This window comes from Mixophyes fleayi, chromosome 1, assembly GCF_038048845.1.
Source record: "Mixophyes fleayi isolate aMixFle1 chromosome 1, aMixFle1.hap1, whole genome shotgun sequence".
Lineage (NCBI taxonomy): Eukaryota > Metazoa > Chordata > Amphibia > Anura > Limnodynastidae > Mixophyes > Mixophyes fleayi.
The window spans coordinates 95,340,618-95,363,197 of record NC_134402.1 but is presented as its reverse complement, the minus strand read 5'-3'; the positions used below and the strand labels follow the sequence as shown (position 1 = coordinate 95,363,197).

The 22,580-nt window shown below is 41.1% G+C and overlaps 1 protein-coding gene across 2 annotated transcripts in view; it reads right to left on the bottom strand.

Annotated features, from left to right (window-relative positions):
- The window catches only part of SPMIP2 (sperm microtubule inner protein 2), a 145,848-nt gene that overhangs the window by 20,156 nt on the left and 103,112 nt on the right, over positions 1–22,580 (bottom strand). For both annotated transcript variants that reach the window (XM_075198158.1, XM_075198162.1), the window contains one exon: positions 6,674–6,903. In XM_075198158.1, coding sequence (XP_075054259.1) covers positions 6,674–6,903 — 230 coding nt within the window. The remainder of the gene's footprint in view (positions 1–6,673; positions 6,904–22,580) is intronic.

Sequence of the window (22,580 nt, the reverse complement as noted above, 5' to 3'; positions counted from 1 at the left end):
GCTGATATGTGACTTGGGGGAGATGTATTTGTTGGGAGGGGCCCACGAGAGCCACCTGTCTCTTTTTGACCCAGGAGGGGGGAGACATGGGCAGGCATGGGCAGGTGCTACATTGCTTTGGCATAAAGCCATATTTAAATGTACATTGAAAGAAAACAGGACACGTGTGACTCACATGTTTACATCCATTGGGGGTGTTGTGGGGTATGCAATGTGAAATGTGTTTTATATTGATACTGCCATTGTATTGCTATGTATGTATTCACTTTACACTGTGATTTTTCATGCAATAGTGATGTAGAAAAGTTTACATGTGTGTGGTCATATGTGAGTTAGGTGTGAGTGAGATTAGCTAGGCAGCCCATTAGGTGTAGTTTAGGGTGCCCAGCTAATCGGGAGAGAATGTAACACCCCCCTAGTGGTGTTTTAGTTAAACCTTTACCTCAGTGAATAGAGGAGGGGTCACCTAGAGGGTAAGATAGAAGTTTCTGAAAAGTTACATAAACTGGTTACCATGGTGATAACCCAGCCCAGCCTGTGAGACTAAGTGAGAGGAAGGAGGGGCTGTCATGAAGGGGGGGATAGGAACTGAGAAGGGAGACACAAGAGGAGAGTTGTAGCTGGGGACCTGGGGTGGAAGCTCCCAGGCTCCCCCCAGCATTGCCTGGAAGTCTGAGCATGGTGACTGAGCCAGGGCAAGGAATGTGTGCCCTGGATGAGGGGGAGAACTCCATGCCACTATAGAGAACCCAAGAGAGAGGGGGACACTTCGCATGGAAGAGGCCCTGGAGTGAGGGCTGCTACAAGAGGCCTGGTAGCTGTAGTGTCAGATCCTGAGGCTGAGAGTACACAGAGTGACGTGTCAGAGCACAGGAGACATCACCCCCGCAGAGGAGGGGTGAGCTGCAGTTGAGAGGTACACAGAGTGTGTCAGAGCTGCATGGAGGAGAGGCTGCCTGCCTATTAGCATCCATGCATGTACCCCTGCAGAAAGGGTATCTGCAGTGAGTATGGAGTGTAAGAGAGACCAATGATTTATGTTACATAACATCTGGATAACATTAAGAACTGTGCAGGAGGAGTAATGAGATATATTTGCAACCATATTCGTATTGCTCATTAAGAACTGTGCTGGAGAGAGTAAGGAGCTGTACATATATTTCTTTATTGCTGCAACCATTATGATTATCGTGCTGGAGGAAGAGTGTAAATAAAGAGTTGAGTTTGTTATAGAGATGGTCTGGCGCCCAAATTATTGTGACTTCTATTACACTGCACCAAAGTGACATTACCTGTGTCCCACTAACTACAAAGAAACACCTGCATGTGCAGGGACCCCCTGATCATTTACACCCATGCCCATCAGCTAGCCAGGGCTTGAGAAGGAGGTGCACTGTGTACCCTCTGCACCCCACACTACACACAGTGACAGGGGGTTACACTTATATATAGAATAAAAGAACATATACCATCAATATCAAACTAGGGACACATAAAATCTTTCTAACAAGGGACTGTCCTCGGAAATTAAGGACAGACAGCTACTATGAAAATTAAAAGTCCAAAATGAACAGTAAGGAGTCAAGTACTGAAAAAGTTATTGGTTATATATTTTTCCACATACTGTACAATTGTATAAAAACTGGTGCAAAAGAAAAACATTGTGTGCCAATCACATCCAGAGTCTAACAGTCATTTTTCTTGCACACACACAGTTATAACCAAAAGTTTTGAGAATGACACAAGTATTGGTTGTCACCAAGTTTGCTGCTTCAGTGTTTTTAGACCTTTTTGTCAGATGTTGCTATGGTATACTGAAGTAAAATTACAAGCAATGTATAAGTGTCAAAGGCTTTTATTGATAATTACATTAAGTTTATGCAAAGAGTCAATATTTGTAGTGTTGACCCTTTTTTTTGAAGACCTCTGCAATTCGCCCTGGCATGCTGTCAATCAACTTCTGGGCCACATACTGACTGATGGCCGAACATTCTTGCCTAATCAATGCTTGGTTTGTCAGAATTTGTGGGTTTTTGTTTGTCCATCCGCCTCTTGAGGATTGACCACAAGTTCTCAATGGGATTAACGTCTGGGAAGTTTCCTGGCCATGGACACCAAATGTTGGTGTTTTGATCCCTGAGCCACTTAGTTATCACTTTTGCCTTATGGCACGGTGCTCCATCATGCTGGAAAAGGCATTGTCGTCACCAAACTGTTCTTGGATGGTTGGGAGAAGTTGCTCTTGGAGGATGTTTTGGTACCATTCTTTATTCATGACTGTGTTCTTAGCAAAATTCATGGCTGTGTTTTTAGGCAAAATTGCGTGTGAGTCCACTCCTACCAGTGCAGAGCTTGCTCAGGAATGGCAGCAGGCAGATGTGAGTGCATCTGCACGCACAGTGAGGCAATGACTTTTGGAGGATGGTCTGGTGTCAAGAGGGCCAGCAAAGAAGCCACTTCTCTCCAGGAAAAACATTAGGGACAAACTGATATTCTGCAAAAGGTACAGGGATTGGACTGCTGAGGACTGGGGTAAATTCATTTTCTCTGATGGATCCCCTTTCAGATTTTGGGGCATCTGCTTGTCCGGAGAAGGAAAGGTGAGCGCTACCATCAATCCTGTGTCATGCCAACAGTAAAGCATCCTGAGACCATTCATGTGTGGGGTTGCTTCTCAGCCAAGGGAGTGGACTCACTAACGATTTTGCCTAAGAACACAGCCATGAATAAAGAATGGTACCAAAACATCCTCCAAAAGCAACTTCTCCCAACCATCCAAGAACAGTTTGGTGACGAACAATCCCTTTTCCAGCATGATGGAGCACCTTGCCATACGGAAAATGTGATAACTAAGTGGCTTGGGGATCAAAACATCGAAATTTTGTGTCCATGGCCAGGAAACTCTCCAGACCTTAATCCCATTGAGAACTTGTGGTGAATCCTCAAGAGACAGGTGGACAAACAAAAACCTACAAATTCTGAGAAACTCCAAGCACTGATTGGGCAAGAATGGGCAGCCATAAGTCAGTATGTGGCCCAGAAGTTGATTGACAGCATACAGGGCAAATTGCAGAGGTCTTCAAAAAGAAGGGTCAACACTGTAAATATTAACTCTTTGCATAAACTTAATGTAATGTAATTGTCAATAAAAGCCTTTGACACTTATGAAATGCTTGTAATTTTACGTCAGTATACCATAGCAACATTTGACAAAATGGTCTAAAAACACTGAAGCAGCAAACTTTGTGAAGACCAATACTTGTGTCATTCTCAAAACTTTTGGCTATGACTGTACACATAGTATTAAGTGACAAGTGACACTAATAAAAGAGGACATTTCTGTTTATATTGGTGTTGAGGGAATGCAGCAGTTTAAGTATATCAATTTAATTGCTGCAAAATTAATTAACAAAATGTAGAAAGAGAATAAAAGATTACCCCAGGCCATTACACTTGAGGCTTTGGGGTAATACCCCTTTTGCAAGGGCCTAGCAATGACACTGGCTCATGGACTGGATTTGTTAATGATGAATCAGTTCTAGTCAACAGTCTTAAAAGTATAAAGATTACATATTGGGTATCCAAAAACTGCCCCATGCCCAGAAACTGATGTCTGTCTGTGTCTATGCAGAAGGGGAATTCACAATCAGTGGGCTAGTCAATTGGCTATAATGGATGCTATAAAGCGTTTGTGCTGTCCTATTGATTCACAAATAATCCTTTGAAGTAAACGGGAGTCTGCAGAAATACCCTGTATATTATTCTTCTCATCACTGTACTAGAAAAATAACCAGGCACTGCTGGAAATGAATTGTTTGTATTCTCTCTCCATATATTTTTCCTGTCATTAAGAAAGCCATTATAGTCTTCAAGGATAGTCAGTATTTGATGAAATTCAAAGGTGACCTTTCCTCCCATTGGGATCAGCATTCTAGGAAATTGCCACAAAGGCTAGTCATTAAGAATGGATTCATGTGGTACTATTGTGAGCACAGCAAATGGTAAGCTTAAGTGTGGCGCTATTCACAGCCTATCCACTATATGTATTATATTGCCTCCGTATTCATCAATTGATTTAGCAAGGCGCATTCATTGATTTATTTACATTACATATAAATAATTTATAACAATGCTTTTAAACTTTGAAATTAAACTAGTAGGAGGTTTTTAATGTTGTCATATCTCTCAATGCTATGTGTATTTAAGAATTCTGAGGGAGATAAGTTTCCCGTGTAATGCTAGTGACAAGACATGACCTACAAACATTGAAGGACAAAGAACTTAGTTCTCAATTAAAACAAGTAAACCATGCTTGACAAATTGGTGTCCGCTCTGGTTTGATCATGCGCTATGACAGAGGAGGATTTGCGAATGAAAGTATGTGATCCAATTTACTGAACTGGTGAAGCAGAAAAAAGGTTACAAGATCATACTTGTCTGTTTCAAAATATTATAACTTACTTTATGCTTTTATTGATTTTAATGATGACACACACAAAAAAGTCTGAATCCACTTAACGTTTCAATACTCAGTGACAAACCACCTGGTGAGTATTTCATTATCACTGCGAAAATACTTAATTTCTATATAAATACAGCATTTCACAATCATATTTTATGGTCAGTAATTTTTGTGCCCAGTGTAAAAGCACTTGGCCTATAACGGTTTTATAGATTTTATATTTTCACAGAACTCCTCAGTGACATCTAATAGCCAGTGTGTCGGCTTTTGCAAATGTGGGGTCCTGTGTCATATCTATTGTGGGTCTCCTCTTCCCACTGGAGATATCATGGCTACTGCTATAGGGGTGTGGCTAGACTGATCGAGGACACTGTCAGCCGCCTTCTTCATTCCTAAATGTCGCAAACAAAAAAAACCCAAAAAACAAAAGTTGCTGCCCTGCATTTTTTTATCATCGCAAATTGAAATTGCCGTCCAAATGGACCCTCTTTTTGTTGTGATAATTAGAGTAGTGTAGATACATTACTGCAGAGGCGAATCTAGTGAGCTGTGGGCCCCAGTGCAGGAAAGCAAGGAGGAGAGAACCAAGGCTCACAGCTCGCTAGTTCCCCGTGCAGCGGGCCCCATTATCACCATGTGCCCCAGTGCACCACACCTGCTGCACTAATGGTAGTTCCGCTACTGCATTACTGAACTCACTCTTACAATGTTCTATCTGGATCCAAGACATTATGAGAGTCAGAAAAGTGCTAGTGTTCAAATTGTTCCATGCGGACGCATTGAAGGGAATGGTGATCACACCAGTGGCGGATCCAGTTCCAGTGGGGGGGGGGCGCGCTCGCTCCCCTAACAGGGACTTGCTGCCGACAGCTGCAGGTCCGTTCAGCAGTGGACAGTGTGCTGCCCGGCTGCTCTGATTGTGTTTTAAACACAATCAGAGCAGCAGGGCAGCACACTGTCATTGCAGAGCGGACCTGCACATACTGTGCAGCCGCCGGCAGCCTTAGAGGTCGGAAAGGGTGCGGGGCCTAAATCGCCCCCCTTACATCGCCCCGGGTATAGCAATTTCCTAGATCCGCCCCTGGATCACACACGCTAAGAACATGTCATATGCATGGTTTTCTGAGCATAAGCACCTCCGTGTGACAAGGAATGAGTGTTCCCCATGCACTTCAATCTGTCAGCCCAAAGTGATTTGAGCACTATGGATGCTAGTGCTTTCTGCTGCAGAAGCATCACATTCATAGAGTCTGTGTTACACAACCCTAAAATAGTATTAAGACTCTATGGGGCAGATTTAATTCGGTGCAAGGTGCTAATGAACACCGCCTGGCTATTACGGTAAGAATAATCTGCTCATTTGTCTGCGCACCTCTATGAGACACAAGGAAAAATAAGCAAAAATTTCTGAAAAATCTCTGACGCGATGAGTCTCTGCGGACTGCTCCAGAGATAGATTGTATCACCTTACAACAAACTGAATCTACCCATATGTTGTGTATGTCATGTAATGCTCATAGTAAGCTGTATAATCTGTATAATAAACCTCACCCAGTTGCGTGATCATCAACATGAAAACAATTACCCTTCTCCACATGCTCCATGCTCTTTCATTACCCTCACCCTCTTTCATCCTCCATCTCTGCCACTCTTGCTTCTTGCCCTCATATCCCTTTACATTGGATTATTATTATTATTATTATTATTGTTTATTTGTAAGGCGCCACATGGTTTCCGCAGCGCCGTACACAGTACAAACAGTAGTCCATACAGGGTAAAACAGTACAGAACATTAAACATAAAATACCAATACTTCAGAAACTCCGGGCAGGCAAATACAGTAGAGACGGAGCAGAAGAACAGGTATGGAGACAGGAGGAAAGAGGGCCCTGCTCATACGAGCTTACAAGGGAGGGTGAACAAAATCAGGCACAGAAGGGAGCCAGTGAAGCAAAGGGGAGAGAAAAAATCACCCCTATGGATCCCCCTATGTATCAACCATTTGTCTGCGCCTTTCCCTTCAGATTGTAAGGTCGGGGAAGCATGAGGGAAGAATTTAATTGTGAACTGTGGCCAATTCGTGTCATTATAGCACTTCCTCCTCCCTTCCTTAACATTACTCTGACACATAAGTAGATTCTCTATTACAGCGGATAAAGCATTTTGGTGACAACAGTATAAATGCTGTTAATACTCTCACCCACACATTACCTTGATCTGATGACCACTATAAAGTTGATTTCTGTTGAGCATGGTGAATGCAGACACTCCCCAGCCTATGCCCCCTACGTAACAGTCTTTAGGTAGCGGAGCCGGGGTGCTTGGGGCAGCTCGACACAAGTAATCCACTTCACTGGTGCTCTCAGCAGACGACATCCCTTCTCCAATGTATCTGGTGCAATCAGGAAGCTTAGCCCTGTAATCTCTCACATAGTCAGGACCTACAGAAAACACATAGATGAATATAACCACAGTGATCTTATGAAACGTCTGGGCACTTTCAAAGCATAAATACATTTTTTTTTTTATAGATAAATAAGATTTTGCACATATGGCTTCTGTAGAAATGCATTGAACATGCAGCAATGTCAGATAAAATCCAGAAAACAGAGAGAGAAACATTAACATGTGTAATATAGGAATCTCTGAGAGCCTGTACATTATTACTACAAGGGCAGAACTACAGGAGGTGCAGGGAGTGTGGCCTCCACCCAGCAACGTTTATCTGAGGCACATAATTTCAGAAGATTACAGTGGCATCAACAGTCCCCTACCCAAATTTTATTATGGGGCCATGCAATATACTTTTTCACCCCTGGTTAAAAGTCTTGGTTCAGAGTTGCAATGTACCAAACACCGAAACACCCCATGAGGTCTTAGGCAAGATACTGGTTGAAGCCTCTTTCACCACTCATTGTTTTTTTAAAAAAAAATGGTTTTGAGTAATCTGGGCCCCTCAGTGCACATTGGGCCATAGTCAGGAGCCTAGGTTGGCTAACAGTTGATCCAACTCTGCATGAGAAATATGTAATATGTAAATAACTGGGAATCACTGAGAGATGAAGACAGGGTATCAGTAATGGTATGTTCAGATATTATGTTGCATAATTATTTGATTGCAAACTGACATACTGTCACTCACCGGACCGTGAGTGCCCCTGCGCTGGTGCGTGGTTCTCTATCCTTCCTGCCGGCACCTGTCCTGAGCCGCGGCCGTCCGCCATCTTGACGGACTGCGCATGCGCAGCATCCATGAACTCTTATGACCTTGCTTTTTTCTAATTGGTGGATCAATCACCTCTCCCTATTTAAGGCACCTGTGGCCATTGTATCGTTGCCTGATCTTGAGTCTCATTCCCTGTGAGTCTCATTCCCTGTGAGTCTCTGAAGGTGTCTCCTGTGTCCTGCTCGTATCTTCAGTTTCCTGCTGGATTACCTGCTCTGCTCATCGGCGGTTCCCATACCCACTACTGACTCCTGTGTCCTGCTCGTGTCTTCAGCTGTCTGCTGGATTACCTGCTCTGCTCATCGGTGGTTCCCATACCCGCTACTGACTCCTGTGTCCTGCTCGTGTCTTCAGCTGTCTGCTGGATTACCTGCTCTGCTCACCTGCGGTTCCCCCTGGAAGTCTGCAGCGCATCCTTTTAAACATCCATGTGCGCGTGCGTGGATGTTTACCAGCGCATGCTAAATAGGAAGTGGACATTCTCTACAGTCATTCGCTGCAGCGTTACACTTCTGGCGAAGCTTCATCCTCAAGCAGAGGAAAGGGTTTCACCAGGCGAGAGCAGGGTGATAGATTACGGTGGTACAAAAATCTGTATTGCTGCAATTAGCCACAATACAAAATTATAGTTACCACCAAACAGTGGCCACCAATGATAAATAGACCCTAAGAGGTATATTTACTAAACTGCAGGTTTGAAAAAGTGGAGATGTTGCCTATAGCAACCAATCAGATTCTAGTTACCATTTATTTAGTACATTCTACAAAATGACAGTTAGAATCTGATTGGTTGCTATAGGCAACATCTTCACTATTTCAAACCTGCAATGTATTAAATATACCCCAAAATATTAACTTTCAGGCTGTGTTTTCCTCAGGCTTCACAGACCGGAAATACATTAGTGAGATTTAACAAGATAGAGCTTGAAAAGCATGTTTGAGGAGTGATAAGAAGTCTGACAACTTTTATTTGCATATCAGCCTTGAAGCTTGCGGCAAAGTGGCATAAACTGGAATTTACACATATAGTTGCATATTTTGTATACACAACTAGGTTAATATGAAAGTCAGCAATTTCTATAATGTTTATTCATCTGAGAATAAAAAATAATGCCTAGCATAAACTAAGTATGAGCTGTGTTTTACTTGGCTCATTCACTGCATTCTAACCCCTGTAAGTTTACAATGAATGGTTTCAGCCACATACAAGACTGTTTGTATTGGGTTACATATCAATCTGTTATTAGCAAAGGTCTTTTGAAGCCTTTTACGTGGATTATTTACTCTTGTGCATGTATAAAAACAGGTAAATATTAGGCTTTTTTAAAATTATTGGATAGTACGGTTGCTTAGTTATGCAGAGATATCATTGTACTACATTTATATAGGGTGAAACATAACATTATAAATCAATAGATATGTAAGAGACTGACTAATATGCCACAGACTGACTAATGTACCACATTATAACTTGGATCCCAAGATGCACTGTGTAATCAGGTGCGCGGAGAGGACGGGGCGGGTGTAAAGTCCGCTGTCCTCCCTTGGGGGCCAGGTGATGATTATGGTGGGGCGCAGCCTGGGGTGGGGGCAAGCAGTGGTCGCAGAGGGGCTAAAGATTCCTCACTGCAGACCTGCGTGTAGTGGGCCAGACTAAGGTCTTGTACAAATTGGTGTTCATGGTGCATCAAGGAGGTGACATCTTCATGACATGGTGAATGCACATTGAACAGCTGTAAAAATAAGAATGATGGATCCCTATTTATAAATAATCCTTCATGCGTACTCATACCTAGGATATCACAATACGAGCCGTACTCTCAAACAAAGTGCAAAACTGCAAATGTCCAGTAATAATTAGTCAGACATTAGATTTAACAGATCTAGTGCGATTAATTGCTTTACATTTGTACACATCGTTTCTATTAAAGCTCCAATGCACATTAGGATCATTAATGTCTGTTTTGACAGCCTTTAAGCTGAGTACACCATTTGGTTAAATGTTCCCCAACATGATGCATCATGAACACCAGTCGATGTGGAAAGGATCAAGTCATATGGGTGTCTTTTTTTTCCAGAAGTTCAGAATTATAATGTGTAGTTTTCTGTTACATTAAGTAGTCACAGATCTTGGTCACAGTTAAGGAAACGCTGTTCTTTATCCTTGTTATAAAAGAATAACAATAATCTACTGTAACTGTAACTACCTTTTCAAATTACTTCTGTAGGGGTTATCTTCCTTTTTACACTACTAGAGTTCTTCTCAATTAGTCTTTTCCATCTATGATCCATAATGAATGCTACTATCATCAGGAAACAAATTGCAATCTACTACCTTAAATGTATTTTCTTTTTGTAAAAGAAAACCTTAAGTCCCCGATCGCCCCCCCCCCTCCCCCCCCCCCCCCCTGGATCCGCCACTGGCTCTGACCCTAGTCAAGCATTCCTTAAAATATTATAAAGAGAACATTGGAGACTTGTACAAGTTCATAACATTAAAACATAATTACTAATTAATATGTCAAATATTCTTAACTTTATCACTTGGATGTCAGCTTTTCCTATGATTGTGAAAACGAGCTCACTCACTAATATGGAACATGAGTGGAGACTAGGTCATCATGAGACAGGATGGTTTTAGCTTTCTGATGATGTGTTCTTGCAATAGAAATCCTGCTAAATAAGCAATATGCAAAGAGTGGAACGTTGGGATCAATCCTAAATGCTTTGGCAATGGGAAAAAGGTAACAGCTCATATTGGATCTTATCAATCAAGTCCTTGAAGAAGCAAAGCAGTGATGGTGATCAGAGAGATTTGTGTAGGAGGGCTGAGAAGAATGTTACATGTATTAAAGAGGTTTGGGAATTAGAAACCTCAGCAGAGATGAGAGATCATAAATATATTTGTTTGGCAGTATCCAGAGCATTTTTATAGGTGTGATAGATTGCATTTTATTTGAGGAAGTCATGAGAAGTAACACAGTTCTACTCCATGAGAGTGTATTGGAACCAGGCCCGGCGCTCCCATTAGGCAAGGTTAGGCACTTGCCTAGGGCGCCGGGCTCTGGAGGGCGCCACAGAATACTAAAAGACTTTAAAACTGTGCGGTGACCACTGACCATACCTGTCACGGCCGCCGCACAGCATTCAGATGCACGGGGAGGGGGGAAGAGGCTATTTTGTCACCACCGCCGCCTCTCTGCTCCGTCTCCTCCCCTCCACTTACTAGTGTCAGTGAGTGGAGGGGAGGAGACGGAGCAGAAAGGCGGCGGTGGTGAGACAAGGTAAGGAGAGGAGGGAGGAGGGCGGCGATTTTCTAAAAATGCCTAGGGCGCCGTGGACCCTAGCACCGGCCCTGATTGGGACCCAATGTGTTTTTTTTAGTATGCCACGGCTAAGATCATGATCGATGCTGAGAGGAAAGAGTATCAGAGCCACTGTCTAGAGCTGCTTGCAGAGCAGGATAGGAGAATGGAGAAATTGGGGAGAAAAGTTTTTGCAGAGAGGTGGAATGTTGTTGAGAGAATAGAACTGAGATTTATGAGACTATGAGGAGGCTTGGTAGAGTTAGACTCCAAAGAGGTTAAAATAGAGAGTATTTTGCAGGTGATAAGGTGATGGGAAATGAGAAAACAAGATCAAGGCAGTGGCCATCAGGATGAGTAGAAGAGTATGTGTACTGTGGGAGGCCGAAAAAGGAGGTTAGAGAGAGTAGTTTAGATGCACAAAGAGAATGTGAGGATAAGAAATTAGGTAACCAGGCAGGAAAATATTCAATTAATTTTTGGAGTGGTCCAGGAAGATGATAGATCACAGCAACATACAGAGATAAGGGGTTGAAAATCCGGATAGAGTCTAAGCCAAAGTATGGTAATGTGAGAGATATGACAGTTGGTAAACATGTGAATGTGCGGCATGGGGAAAAGAGGAATCAATCCCAACCTCCTTGTCTGCTTCCAGGCCTGGACATGTGGTTGAAATGGAGACGAACATGTAAAAGGATTGCAGGTGAGGCAGTGTGAGCAATGTGTCAGTTATTACAAGAAAGTAGAGGTTGTTTAAAAGAAAGAGGTCATGGATGTTGGTTAGTTTGTTACAAACAGAGCCTGAATTCAATAGGTAACATTTATAGGATTTTGAGGGGCATATTCAATTAGCTTTCCAGTTTGCGGTAACGCACGTTATCGCGAAACCTGCGCAGTATTGGCGGTAATACGGTACCGCAATAACGTGGATTTTCGTACGCAACCCTATGGGCTGCGAAAGAAAATCCACGTTATTGCAGTACCGCGGATTGACTTCGCGGCCCGTTCCTGCACGATCCCGCGAACCGGAAAGCTAATTGAATAAGTGAGGACAGGGAGCAGCGCAGGTGTGCATACTAGGGGGTATATTTACTAAATGGAAGGTTTGAAAAAGTGGAGATGGTGCCTATTGCAACCAATCAGATTCTAGTTACCATTTATTTAGTATATTCTACAAAATGTCAGCTATAATCTGACTGGTTGCTATAGGCAACATCTCCACTATTTCAAACCCGCTGTTTAATAAATATACTCTAAGGTGTTCCCGTCAGGCCCCGCCCATCCTCCTCTTCTAAGGAGTGTGGCATTGAGCTGTGTCATCTTGGTTGTGTGTTGCTGGGTTGTGACACCAAATCCCAGTGTCACATTCCCTGCCCATTACCAAAATGTAGGAGCTGCAGATGGCAGCTGCACAGGTAAGAAGCTGCCAGCTGTCAGACACAGGCACCCAGTGTTGGGGCACCACTGGGTGAATAAGAACAATGAATGAGTGACATTATGTGTGTTTGGGGGGCGGGGATAAAAAAAAAACAAAAAAAAAATAATTCAATGAAAGGATAGTAAGGAAAATACTGTGGTAAACATTATGAGATTTAATAGGGGTTTCACTATAAGTGGCAAGGGAATAAGGTAAACAAAGAATAGAAATATAGAGAAAACATAAGCGGTGCACCACCTCACTTTTTAGCTTGTGTGGAGAGGGGGACGTGACAAGTTCTTCTCTTGGTAGTGTAGCGCCAGGCTGTGACATCATTGCTTGGCATAGCACTCCTAGCCCATTACCAACATGGAGGAGTGGGCACTGCCAGCTTCACAGGTAAGAAGTTGCCAGCTGCTGCCCCTCCATGTCAGCGGCTGGCACATAGAGAGTGGGGTCCGCAGTGACAATAAATACACTGACCACCTAGGTTCGCCTAGTAGTAACGCTGGCTCTGTATGTAAATTAAATGCAAATGGGTCTGAAATGACAACCATTGCTTCCAATAACTAGTGCCCTTGTGCAGTGTTGCTTGCTTTCAGAGTATTGCAGCAGCATTCCAGCAGTTTAAATTTCCTAAATGCCTGTTCTTGTGTTTACTGCAAGTGAAGGTTTGGGTAAGCATAGGCAAGCCTCAATAAATTCCTGGACAGAATTAAATCCACAGTTAACGGGTGCTTATCAAATGTATTTGCATTTGACATACAGCTCCACTGGCATTGGTGCTTACATTTTTAATTGCAGAACAAGCGCCAGTGGGTATAATGCCTTAAGGCTTAAGCTTATGAAGAGCATTTTATCACAGTAAAAGTAGCTGTTTAAAAAATGTATCAAGGTGCATGCAACACTGTCTTGAACACTTTTATTTCATTATCTTCAAGACATTTTGTTACAGTCAAACAGTAGATTGAAGAGCAAATTAAAAAAAAGTACAATATTGAAACATAATCGTTCAAACAAAATGTATTTTAGCCTGCCTTTCAATTGGTATTTATGTTATTAGGAATGTAACACAATACCTGTGCTTATGTTGTGTTTTACCTGTATAGAGCATCCTTTTTCCTGGTTCATGAGAGGTGTAGCAGGAGGTAGAGATCTTGCCCTCATGTTTCGGTTGCATGATGTGCTACCAAATGGCATGGGAAGTTCAGTATCTGTGCATGAATGAGTGGAGCCTACAGTCTGATCAGCCGGCAGTCAGTGAGCAGTGTAATAGGATTCTGATCTCTTTGTCCCTTGGCCAAACAATGTTTCCCCAGCAACAATGTCAGTAGGACAACCAGAAAGATCACATTGCTAGTGAATAAAACTATGAAAATTTAACCCGGGGTAAATTATATGAACCAAATGTATTATTTAGATTAAAACAATGCAGCCATTGCCCCAGGTGAATAGACGTCGGTCACTTTTTAATCAGCAGCGAGTTGTAATTGTATTCTAAGCCACGTACATGTTAAGTTATAATTATAAAGTTGGGATTTTTTTTACAGTTCTTAAATACAAAAGCTCCATAAAATTTAATAGAGTTGTGATGCCTTTAGGATATTGTGGTGACCGCAATGGAACCCTTTCCTTGAGCAAGGACCTTAATGATAGGAATAGTGATAGTAACAAAAGGGCATGAAAACCAAGGTGCATTAAAGTTATTCATTAAAAAGTGTTCCTGTCTCCAAACCAAGTTTGGGACTAAAAGTCAGTTACAGTAATCATCTTAGTGGCATTGCCTCTCAAAATGTAAACGACCTAAGATGTATGACTGTCTAAGTTGTTGCAGCCTGCATGTAAGAGATGACATAGAACAGTATCTGGCAGCAATACTTACACTAAGGTCCAGTGCATGCCATCCTTTATGGAACCAAGATGTCAGGGACAGTCCAAAGTGGCCATGGACAAGGGAGGGCTGGCTAACTTTAGCCTTGGGGCCAAGACTTGGCTCAGCAGCATATTTTAAAGGGAAAAAAATGCAGGTGACCCAGCCCAAGGTAGCCCACTATGGGACCAGCCCAGTGGGCAGATGCCCTCCTGCCCCCCAGCCCAGCCTACCCCTGGCCCTGGAATAGGCAGGAAATGAGCTATATTAGGTCCAGTGTAGCTTGTATCAATTAGCAGTTTGTAATGCAATGATCTTATAACTGTATGTAATGCATGTAAAGATGGTGTTAGGGTGCAGGGGAGGTCCATCCAGGGGTGGATCTAGACATTTTTTTTAGCATAGCACTGCCCCTCCTTCACTCTGGTTGATGGGCCCCACCATCTTCACATTGAATGTACCTGGGAGCTAAGAGACAGGCAGGGATTCCACCTGGAAGCTCCAATTGTGTTTAAAAAATAATCAGAGACAGGATCCTCTGCCTGCCTCTTGGATGCCAAGCAGATGTATGCTGTTAGAGGGAGGGGCGATTATCCAGATCACGCCCATCCCCAACTCCACCCGGGATTCACCACTGATTCCATCAGACCCTCCCCTCATTCTAAAGGTTGTCCTTTATATAAAATGAGTTGAAAGCAATACAACAAAACAAAATAAAAAGGGTTTAAAAAACTTTTCAACCCTTACTCCATCCATCCCCATTTGTCCTGCCCTCCCTGCACCTATCTTAGGGTTTCTTCTGGGTAACTGACGCTGCTAGCGTATTTTGTTGCTGGTGTACCTGGGCTTGTACTCCTGACCTCTTACTCTGGATCAGGAAAGCTGTGGATGGATCCCCCCCTGGCCTATCACACTGACTTGAGTTAGGGTCTAATCTGCAGGTCACAGGAATACAGCAATATTGAAGATGTTTTCAAGCAGGTTTTTGAAGCAAGATATTTATTTGCTCTTACTGGTTAGAGGTACCAGTGATTAGGTCAGATGTTGAAATTAGAAGAACAAGTTCTCAATACAAGCTAGTGCCTTTTATACAATTTAGACACAGGCTATTTTTAGCATCAGGATGTAACCTATTTACACAAACGTGTATTTACATGCATTGCAAAGCCCACACTATTTACACTTATATGTGAAATTCTAGAAACGCTGTGATGTTCTGCATCAAATGCTGTCCACAATGTTGAGAAAGGTTTGTTTGACAAAGGCCACACAGTAATGACCCCCTGCTGGGCATTTGGCCAGAGCAGGAATCTGACACTTCCATACAAAACACAGTTAGCAATTCCTGCTATCAGACTCCCTCCCTAAGCCTAATTGGAGGCTTCCACTAGCAACCTTACAAATCCCAAACAATGACACTTCCCCACATTACAATACACCAAAGGCTTTGTAAGCAAGGGCTCATTGTATCAGATATATACATCAGACATAATGCATTTCCTCTAAAGAGGCTAAACAGAAAAAACACATTTTCTACCCTGGTCTCAGAAATAACAGCCTTTGGCTGACCTGTCCTGCTCTGTCCTGACCTATCCTCACCAATGACTCAGATATTGAAGGCAAGAGTAGCAAATTTTTGAATCAAAGCTCTCATCCTCTATGAATTCTTCATGGGCAACAGGGGAAGTGAGGTAGAGTAGGCCACCACTAAAAGTATAACAGATAAACGGTATGAAGAGAGAATTTTGAAAGACATGATGGATCTATAAAGTGTGAGGAAGTAGTAATTGAGTTGCCAATTTAACTGTAGTTGAGTGGACATGTTTTCTAGCAAGCCAAACCTTGTCTCCAACAGTAATTGAGGGAAGATTGACTTGTCATTTAGAAGCAAAACATTTGTTAAAGCTTTCAGCCTCTTGTGTAACTGTTTTTGTAAGGTTTGTAAGTGGTGAATGTAATCATCTGCACCTGGAACATTAGTAGCAATTTCGTGGCCTACAAACACATGGGAATAAAAGCCATTGGATACATGTAAGGGTGACATGTATGGACTGGTGTTTGGCAATATTACATGCAAATTCTGCCAGAGGAAGGCATAAAGCCCAAATAACTTGCTAATATGAGTAAAAAGCAGAACAGATATTGTTCCAAGGATTGGTTCACTTTCTGTCTGCCCATTACACTGAGGATGAAAAGCAGATGTTAAATCAAGATTCATTTCAAGGATTTTACAGAAGATTGCCCAGAAGGGATATGTAAATTGAGACCCTTTGTCTGATATAATTTTGTCAGGACATCCAGGGAGATAGAAACCATTTACTGAGCTGTAAGAATTGACGGTAAAGCAATAAGGTGTGAGGTCTACATCAGGCGCTCCTCTGAACAACATGATAACAGTATGTCCTTCGGATGCAGGGAGCTCCATGATAACATCTAAATATATTGATCCCCAGGGACGAGAGGCAATAGTGAAAGTGTGTAAGTAATTGCTGTGGTTAATAATTCTAGCGGTTAATAATTCCTTCCAATATTGGTCACAACATTATCAACAGCCTTACATCTTTGGACCCAACATCAATGGAAGCTTGGGACCGTGCATAAACTATAGAGTTTAAATAAAACTACAGTGGAAAACAAATACCCTCTTCCTCTCATTTCAGAAATTTTCAATCAATTAAAGGAGGCAACAATTTTCACCAAAATTAGCTTCAGAGGTACGTACAGCTTCATACAGACCCATCAAGGAGACGAATGGAAGACCGCCTTCAGTACTCATACAGGGCAGTAATTAGTGATTCCCTTCAGGCTATGAAATGCCCCAGATGTGTTCCAGGATCTAATTAATGACATTTCTGAGTAAATTAATAGTTTATTTGAATGACATCCTTTTCATTCTTCTACACTATCTCAGCATCAGCAACATGTTCGGTAAGCCCTTCAGAAATTAAGGAAAAACAAATTATTTTCAAAACTTCAGATATGTGAGTTTGATACCTCAGTTCTGATTCTTGGGATACATAATTTCTGCCCAGGAGCTTCAATGAATTCGACCAGGCCAACCAAGATTGGGTTAAACCCACTAATTGAAATTTCTTATACAGCTTCTTTCACTTCTCTAATAATCATAGAAGATTTATCTGGTCCTTTTCAGTTATTGTCCCCCCTCTCACTGCCATGACCAATAAAGGGGCAGATTCCCTCAAATTGGTCGGTGGAAGTCACAGAAGCCATTCTGACTCAGTGCTCAATCATCCTAGTCCTCATCAGCCTTCTATTATTGAAGTGGATGCCTCTGATGTAGGGGCTGCAGCATTCCTCCCTCAAGTTAATCCTGTAGACAAGAAATTGCATCCATGTGCTTTCTTTTCCCAGAAATTCTCCTCTACTGATATTAATTGTATGATGGGAAATATAGAATAGAGAATTGTTGGTCATCAGATGGGCTTTTGCAGATTGGAGGCATTGGTTTAAAGTAGTTAAATACACAATTAGCATTTACACAGACCATAACAATCACAATATGTTAAAACAGCAAAAAAGTTCAAATTCCTCCAGCAAGAAAATGTATTTAAAGTCCGGTTCTGCTGGTATTATGTCTCTACTTGTCTCCATAATATGCTGCCCGACCCCTCTGACAGGTGCTGGAGTGCATGCTCTGGCATGGGCACATTTCTTCATATATAATAACAATTCTTTCGAAACTTTTAATAAAGTGTGGGAACCATGGCTGTCCTACTTCCAATACTGTTCCCCCTTTGCCAAATGCAAATTCCACATCTGCTTCTTACCTTTTCCTCCTACATTCCCCCTCCTCTCCTAAGGTAGTTCTTGCCATGACACCCTGTCCCCCCCTTTTTTTTCTTCCTCTCTACCTACTTCTCTTTTCCTTTCTCTCCCTTTCTTTTTTCCCTCTTTCTGCCTTCATTCCAATTTCCCTTCTCTTGCTCCTTTTCTACTTTTTCTTTTTCTTAAAGCTCTGTCCAAAGCAAAATACTCTTCGGTCACCTATGTTTAGTGCTTGATCTGATTATTACACTTTAATTTTTTTTATGTATTTATGCATGTATGTGACTTTTTGTGAATAAAAACATGTTTTACAAATACCCAAAAAAACAGCAAAGAGGCTAAATTCAATACAGACTCGGTGAGCCCTTTTCTTTTCTATATTCAATTCCACCATCTCTTACATGTCAGATTCTAAAAGTTTGAAAGCCAAAGATGTTTCCAGAAGGTTTCGGGTCTGTGTCTCAGAGGGCAACCTGCCGGGCCTCTCATGCCACTTGCCATTCCAACCAAGCAATGGTCTCTCACCATTATAATAATTGAGCTAAAGCAGTTCCTTGGCCAGAATTTGTCTACAATAACACCCCTCGTGTACTATCCAGTACTTTTCTATTCTTCTGTGTATAGGATCAACACCCTAAAGCCTGTTCTTTTGTTGATAACTTAGTCACAGAGGGTGTTTGTTTCAAGGGATCTTATGGCGGGGAAAAACTTCACAGGACCAAACAGATTACTATATATCCACATACATGCATGGCCAGCAGAAGGTTTGTTGATTGAGTTTCTGAATTCATTGAATTCCTTTATGGCTTGCATGTTTTGAGTAATGATGGAGTTGGAGTAGCTTGAAGGTGTATCTTGAAACTTGAAGCTGTAATTCTTTTGAGGGAACATACAATTTATCTAGTTATATAATTTAGATGTCACATTGCTCTCTCTATCTGCCTGCCTCCTAATTACCAGTCAATTATAAGTCACTAGATCTTCCAAATGGTCCATCCTGGTCAAGTCATCTTTTATACTAGAATGCAGTACCATTGGGCAGCTGAATTCAACTCAGTATCTGTAACCCACTGTCAAATGTATGTGATATAGTTACATTAAAGTCTACAACCTTGTGTAAGAGAACTGAGAGCAGTTTCTGTGGTGGCTACATATTGGGGATTCCCAAAAGCCCCCAGGAAATGATTTAGAGAATTTAGAATGTAAATGCCTTCTTGTAACAAAGGGATGACCCATGCCAAGGCATCTTCGTGAAGGAGAGAATGAATAAATACCACTGAAAGAGGCTCCATAGAGTGGCAGGATTTATTTGAAAAAAGGAAACACCCCACAAATTAGACAAACAGCTTTTGATTCTCAAAAAGAGCATGTGACTGGTTTGGCAGAAGTGATTTTAATCAGGGATACTTTAAATGCTGCTTGCAGAGTTTTAACAATTGTAGCAAAGGATAGAGGTTAGAGGTCTAAATACTGCTCAGCATTTTTGTTTGCCACCAGAATATTTAATAACTGCCACTGAATACATGTGTGTGACATAGTTGTAAGACTATAACTAGAATTTATGTAGTTCTGGAGCTTAGAAAACAATGGTCAGATTATAAATACAGTGGAGGGCGGCTTGGAAGTGTATCTCTTAGCTTTCGGGAGCCTCCCAGAAATTCCGTGAGAGAAGGCATGTATGGTCTAATCCACTGCAGTTTAATAATTGTCTACATTGTATGGTTTTCTTTGATTATTATTGTGTAATAGTTATAGATTTTTTTGTGTGATTTATATGCAATTTTAATATTTTTTATATGTGAATAAATGTGTTTTATTATTTGAGTATATATGTTGGTATTTCATAATTTGTAATAATTGGCGGCGCTTCTTATAATATATGATTTTTGGTGCATGATGCACAAACACCCGGTAAGACGCAGCAACAAATTACTATTATTAATAATAATAATAATAATAATAATAATAATAATAATAATAAAATATTTTTACTATATTATAAACATTTAGGAGAGGGTTAAGAATTTTCTGTTTAAAACCCAATTGATATTCTGAATCTTTGGATATTATAGTTTCTTTTGGCTTTAGCAGAGTCTGGCCCCTTGGCAGGAAAGTTTAGCATAAATGATGTTAATTAAACAGCAACAAGAGCATGAACTGTAAAAGTATTCAGAAGGCAATCTGAGTATAACTGGAACATAGGAGATCAGACAACAGGTATGCTGGAATATGAAATGTGAGTTTAATATTCTGACAAATTGGTAGAGGTGGCAATGCACTTATAATGAAAGGTAAAGCGTCCATCCCTCAGGTGGGGTTTGCGCTGTACTTTATTTAACCCTTTTACATCCAAGCGGAATTCATAATTCCAGATCCTGACAGTTAACATTTTATTGTCAAAAACTGATTTTTGAACCTGATATATGATCAACATCATCCTCATTCCTGCTCCTGTGCTGCTGTGTTTGGTGGTCTAGTAGAGCTGCTATTAAATTGTACACTTGTTTCTGGAGTCCTGACTGCCCTCCACATTACCATTTGGTCCACCATACACTCAATTTAGGACATTATACAACAGAAGAATAAACAGTGACTCTTAGTGATTCCATAGGTTTATATAATAACTTTAGGACAAGCTTATCAAATGACATAATTAGCACACTCACTGAATCAGGTAAAATAAAAGGATACAAATAGAAATTCCATACACCAAGATTAGCTCTGCATTGCTTTCATTTCCCAAAGACAATGAGAGACTGACTAAATTAGCAATTGGGCCATAGGACGTTTTCAAACCCTCTGCTTGAAATCAGAGACCAAAATCTTCCCTCTCCCCCAATAAAGGATATAAGAACTAAGAAGGTGCTAAAATACAACATTACAAAATTTGTAGGCAGATATTACATACTTGCCAACTCTCCCGGAACGTCCGGGAGACTCCCGCATTTCGTGTGAGTCTCCCGGACTCCCAGGAGAGTGTGGCAATCTCCCTGATCTGCCCACTTCCTAGTGAAGTGGGCAGAATTCGGTTCAAACGCTGCGATTCATCGGGAATCGCAGCGTTTGGCACCGCCCCCGCAGTAAAATGACGTGATTTGCGTCATTACATCACGGGGCGGGGCTAAAATGACACGCTTCTCGGGGCCCCGCCCCCTACACGCCCACCTCCTACTGGCAGCTCCCGGAAGAAAAATATTAAATGTTGGCAAGTATGAGATATTAAATGAAAGGTAATGTCTCCCACATATTCCATATGGCTATAATAGATACACTTTCCCAGTCATATCATTCCCCAGATTGTGGTGCTTCTATACCATTAATCTGTGGGACACAAACCTGATATATACAGTTTCATATATAGTTGTGCATGGAAAATATAATTATATAAGCGAAATTATGTATTTATATTTTATGATACTATGGAAGTTTTATTATATATGTACATAACTTGTTTATGTCCTGACTTAATTTATTTTTAAGCTCTATGCTTCTAGTGATAAAACCCATAGACACAACTATACTTTTAGTGTCTATTATGCATGTATATTCTTGATCAAGTCTAGGTTTTTTTTATTTTTTTGGGATGCCTTAAATGAACTTTACAACAGTATCAGGAATAGTTAACATCTTGGATAGATCATCCAATTAACTTCAACACTGCTAAGTCTAAACAGTGATAGTCTTGATATTAATTATATTTGATGTTCTAATATTGTTAATTGCATATGTGACTCCAGCTCTGTAAGATCTGTGAATGAGCAATTTGCTTTTTCTGAATTAACTCCACATTAGAGATACAGAGAGAGGCTATAGTCAAAAATGTGTTTTTTGTTTTTTTTTGTTGTTGTTGTTGTTAGGATGAGATGGAAAATCATTTCAATATTACTACCCATTTTTAGTGTTTAAGTTCATTTTGAGTTGAAATGCTTCTCTTGCCTTGTTTTTATTTATCTTCTTAGTCATTCTTCTGTGGGTTTCAATGTTTATTGGTTGAATTGGCTGTAAGTAGCGACGTTCCACTTGAGTGCAGTCCTCTTTCCTGCCACAGCTTTTAATGAGGGTCCTTGGAGTTTAGTTATGATTTGTGCTGCATGGTTGGGTAGTTTTGCTTATACACTGATGAACACATATATACATTCACTGTTTTTATATATATATATATATATATATATATATATATATATATATATATTTATACACACATCGGTCGAATGGGGGTGTATACAGTGGTATGCCATACCGCCACTTCTCCTACTGCCTTCAGTGTAAAGCTATTAAATTCCATTCAGTTACATTCCCGTTACATTGTATAGATGTTTGTACATTTTAAGGACTGATCTGTAGTGTCGTGGTTGACTTTGGGGAAGGAAGGCTGCTTCCACCATGTAACAAATTACAAGATGGTTACTTTATTTTCTATAGTGGTTAGAATGACAGGCTTGACCTATATTTTTATGAATTGTGAATTGTAAGGATCAACAGGATAGAATGAGTACTATGAATAATAAATAGCA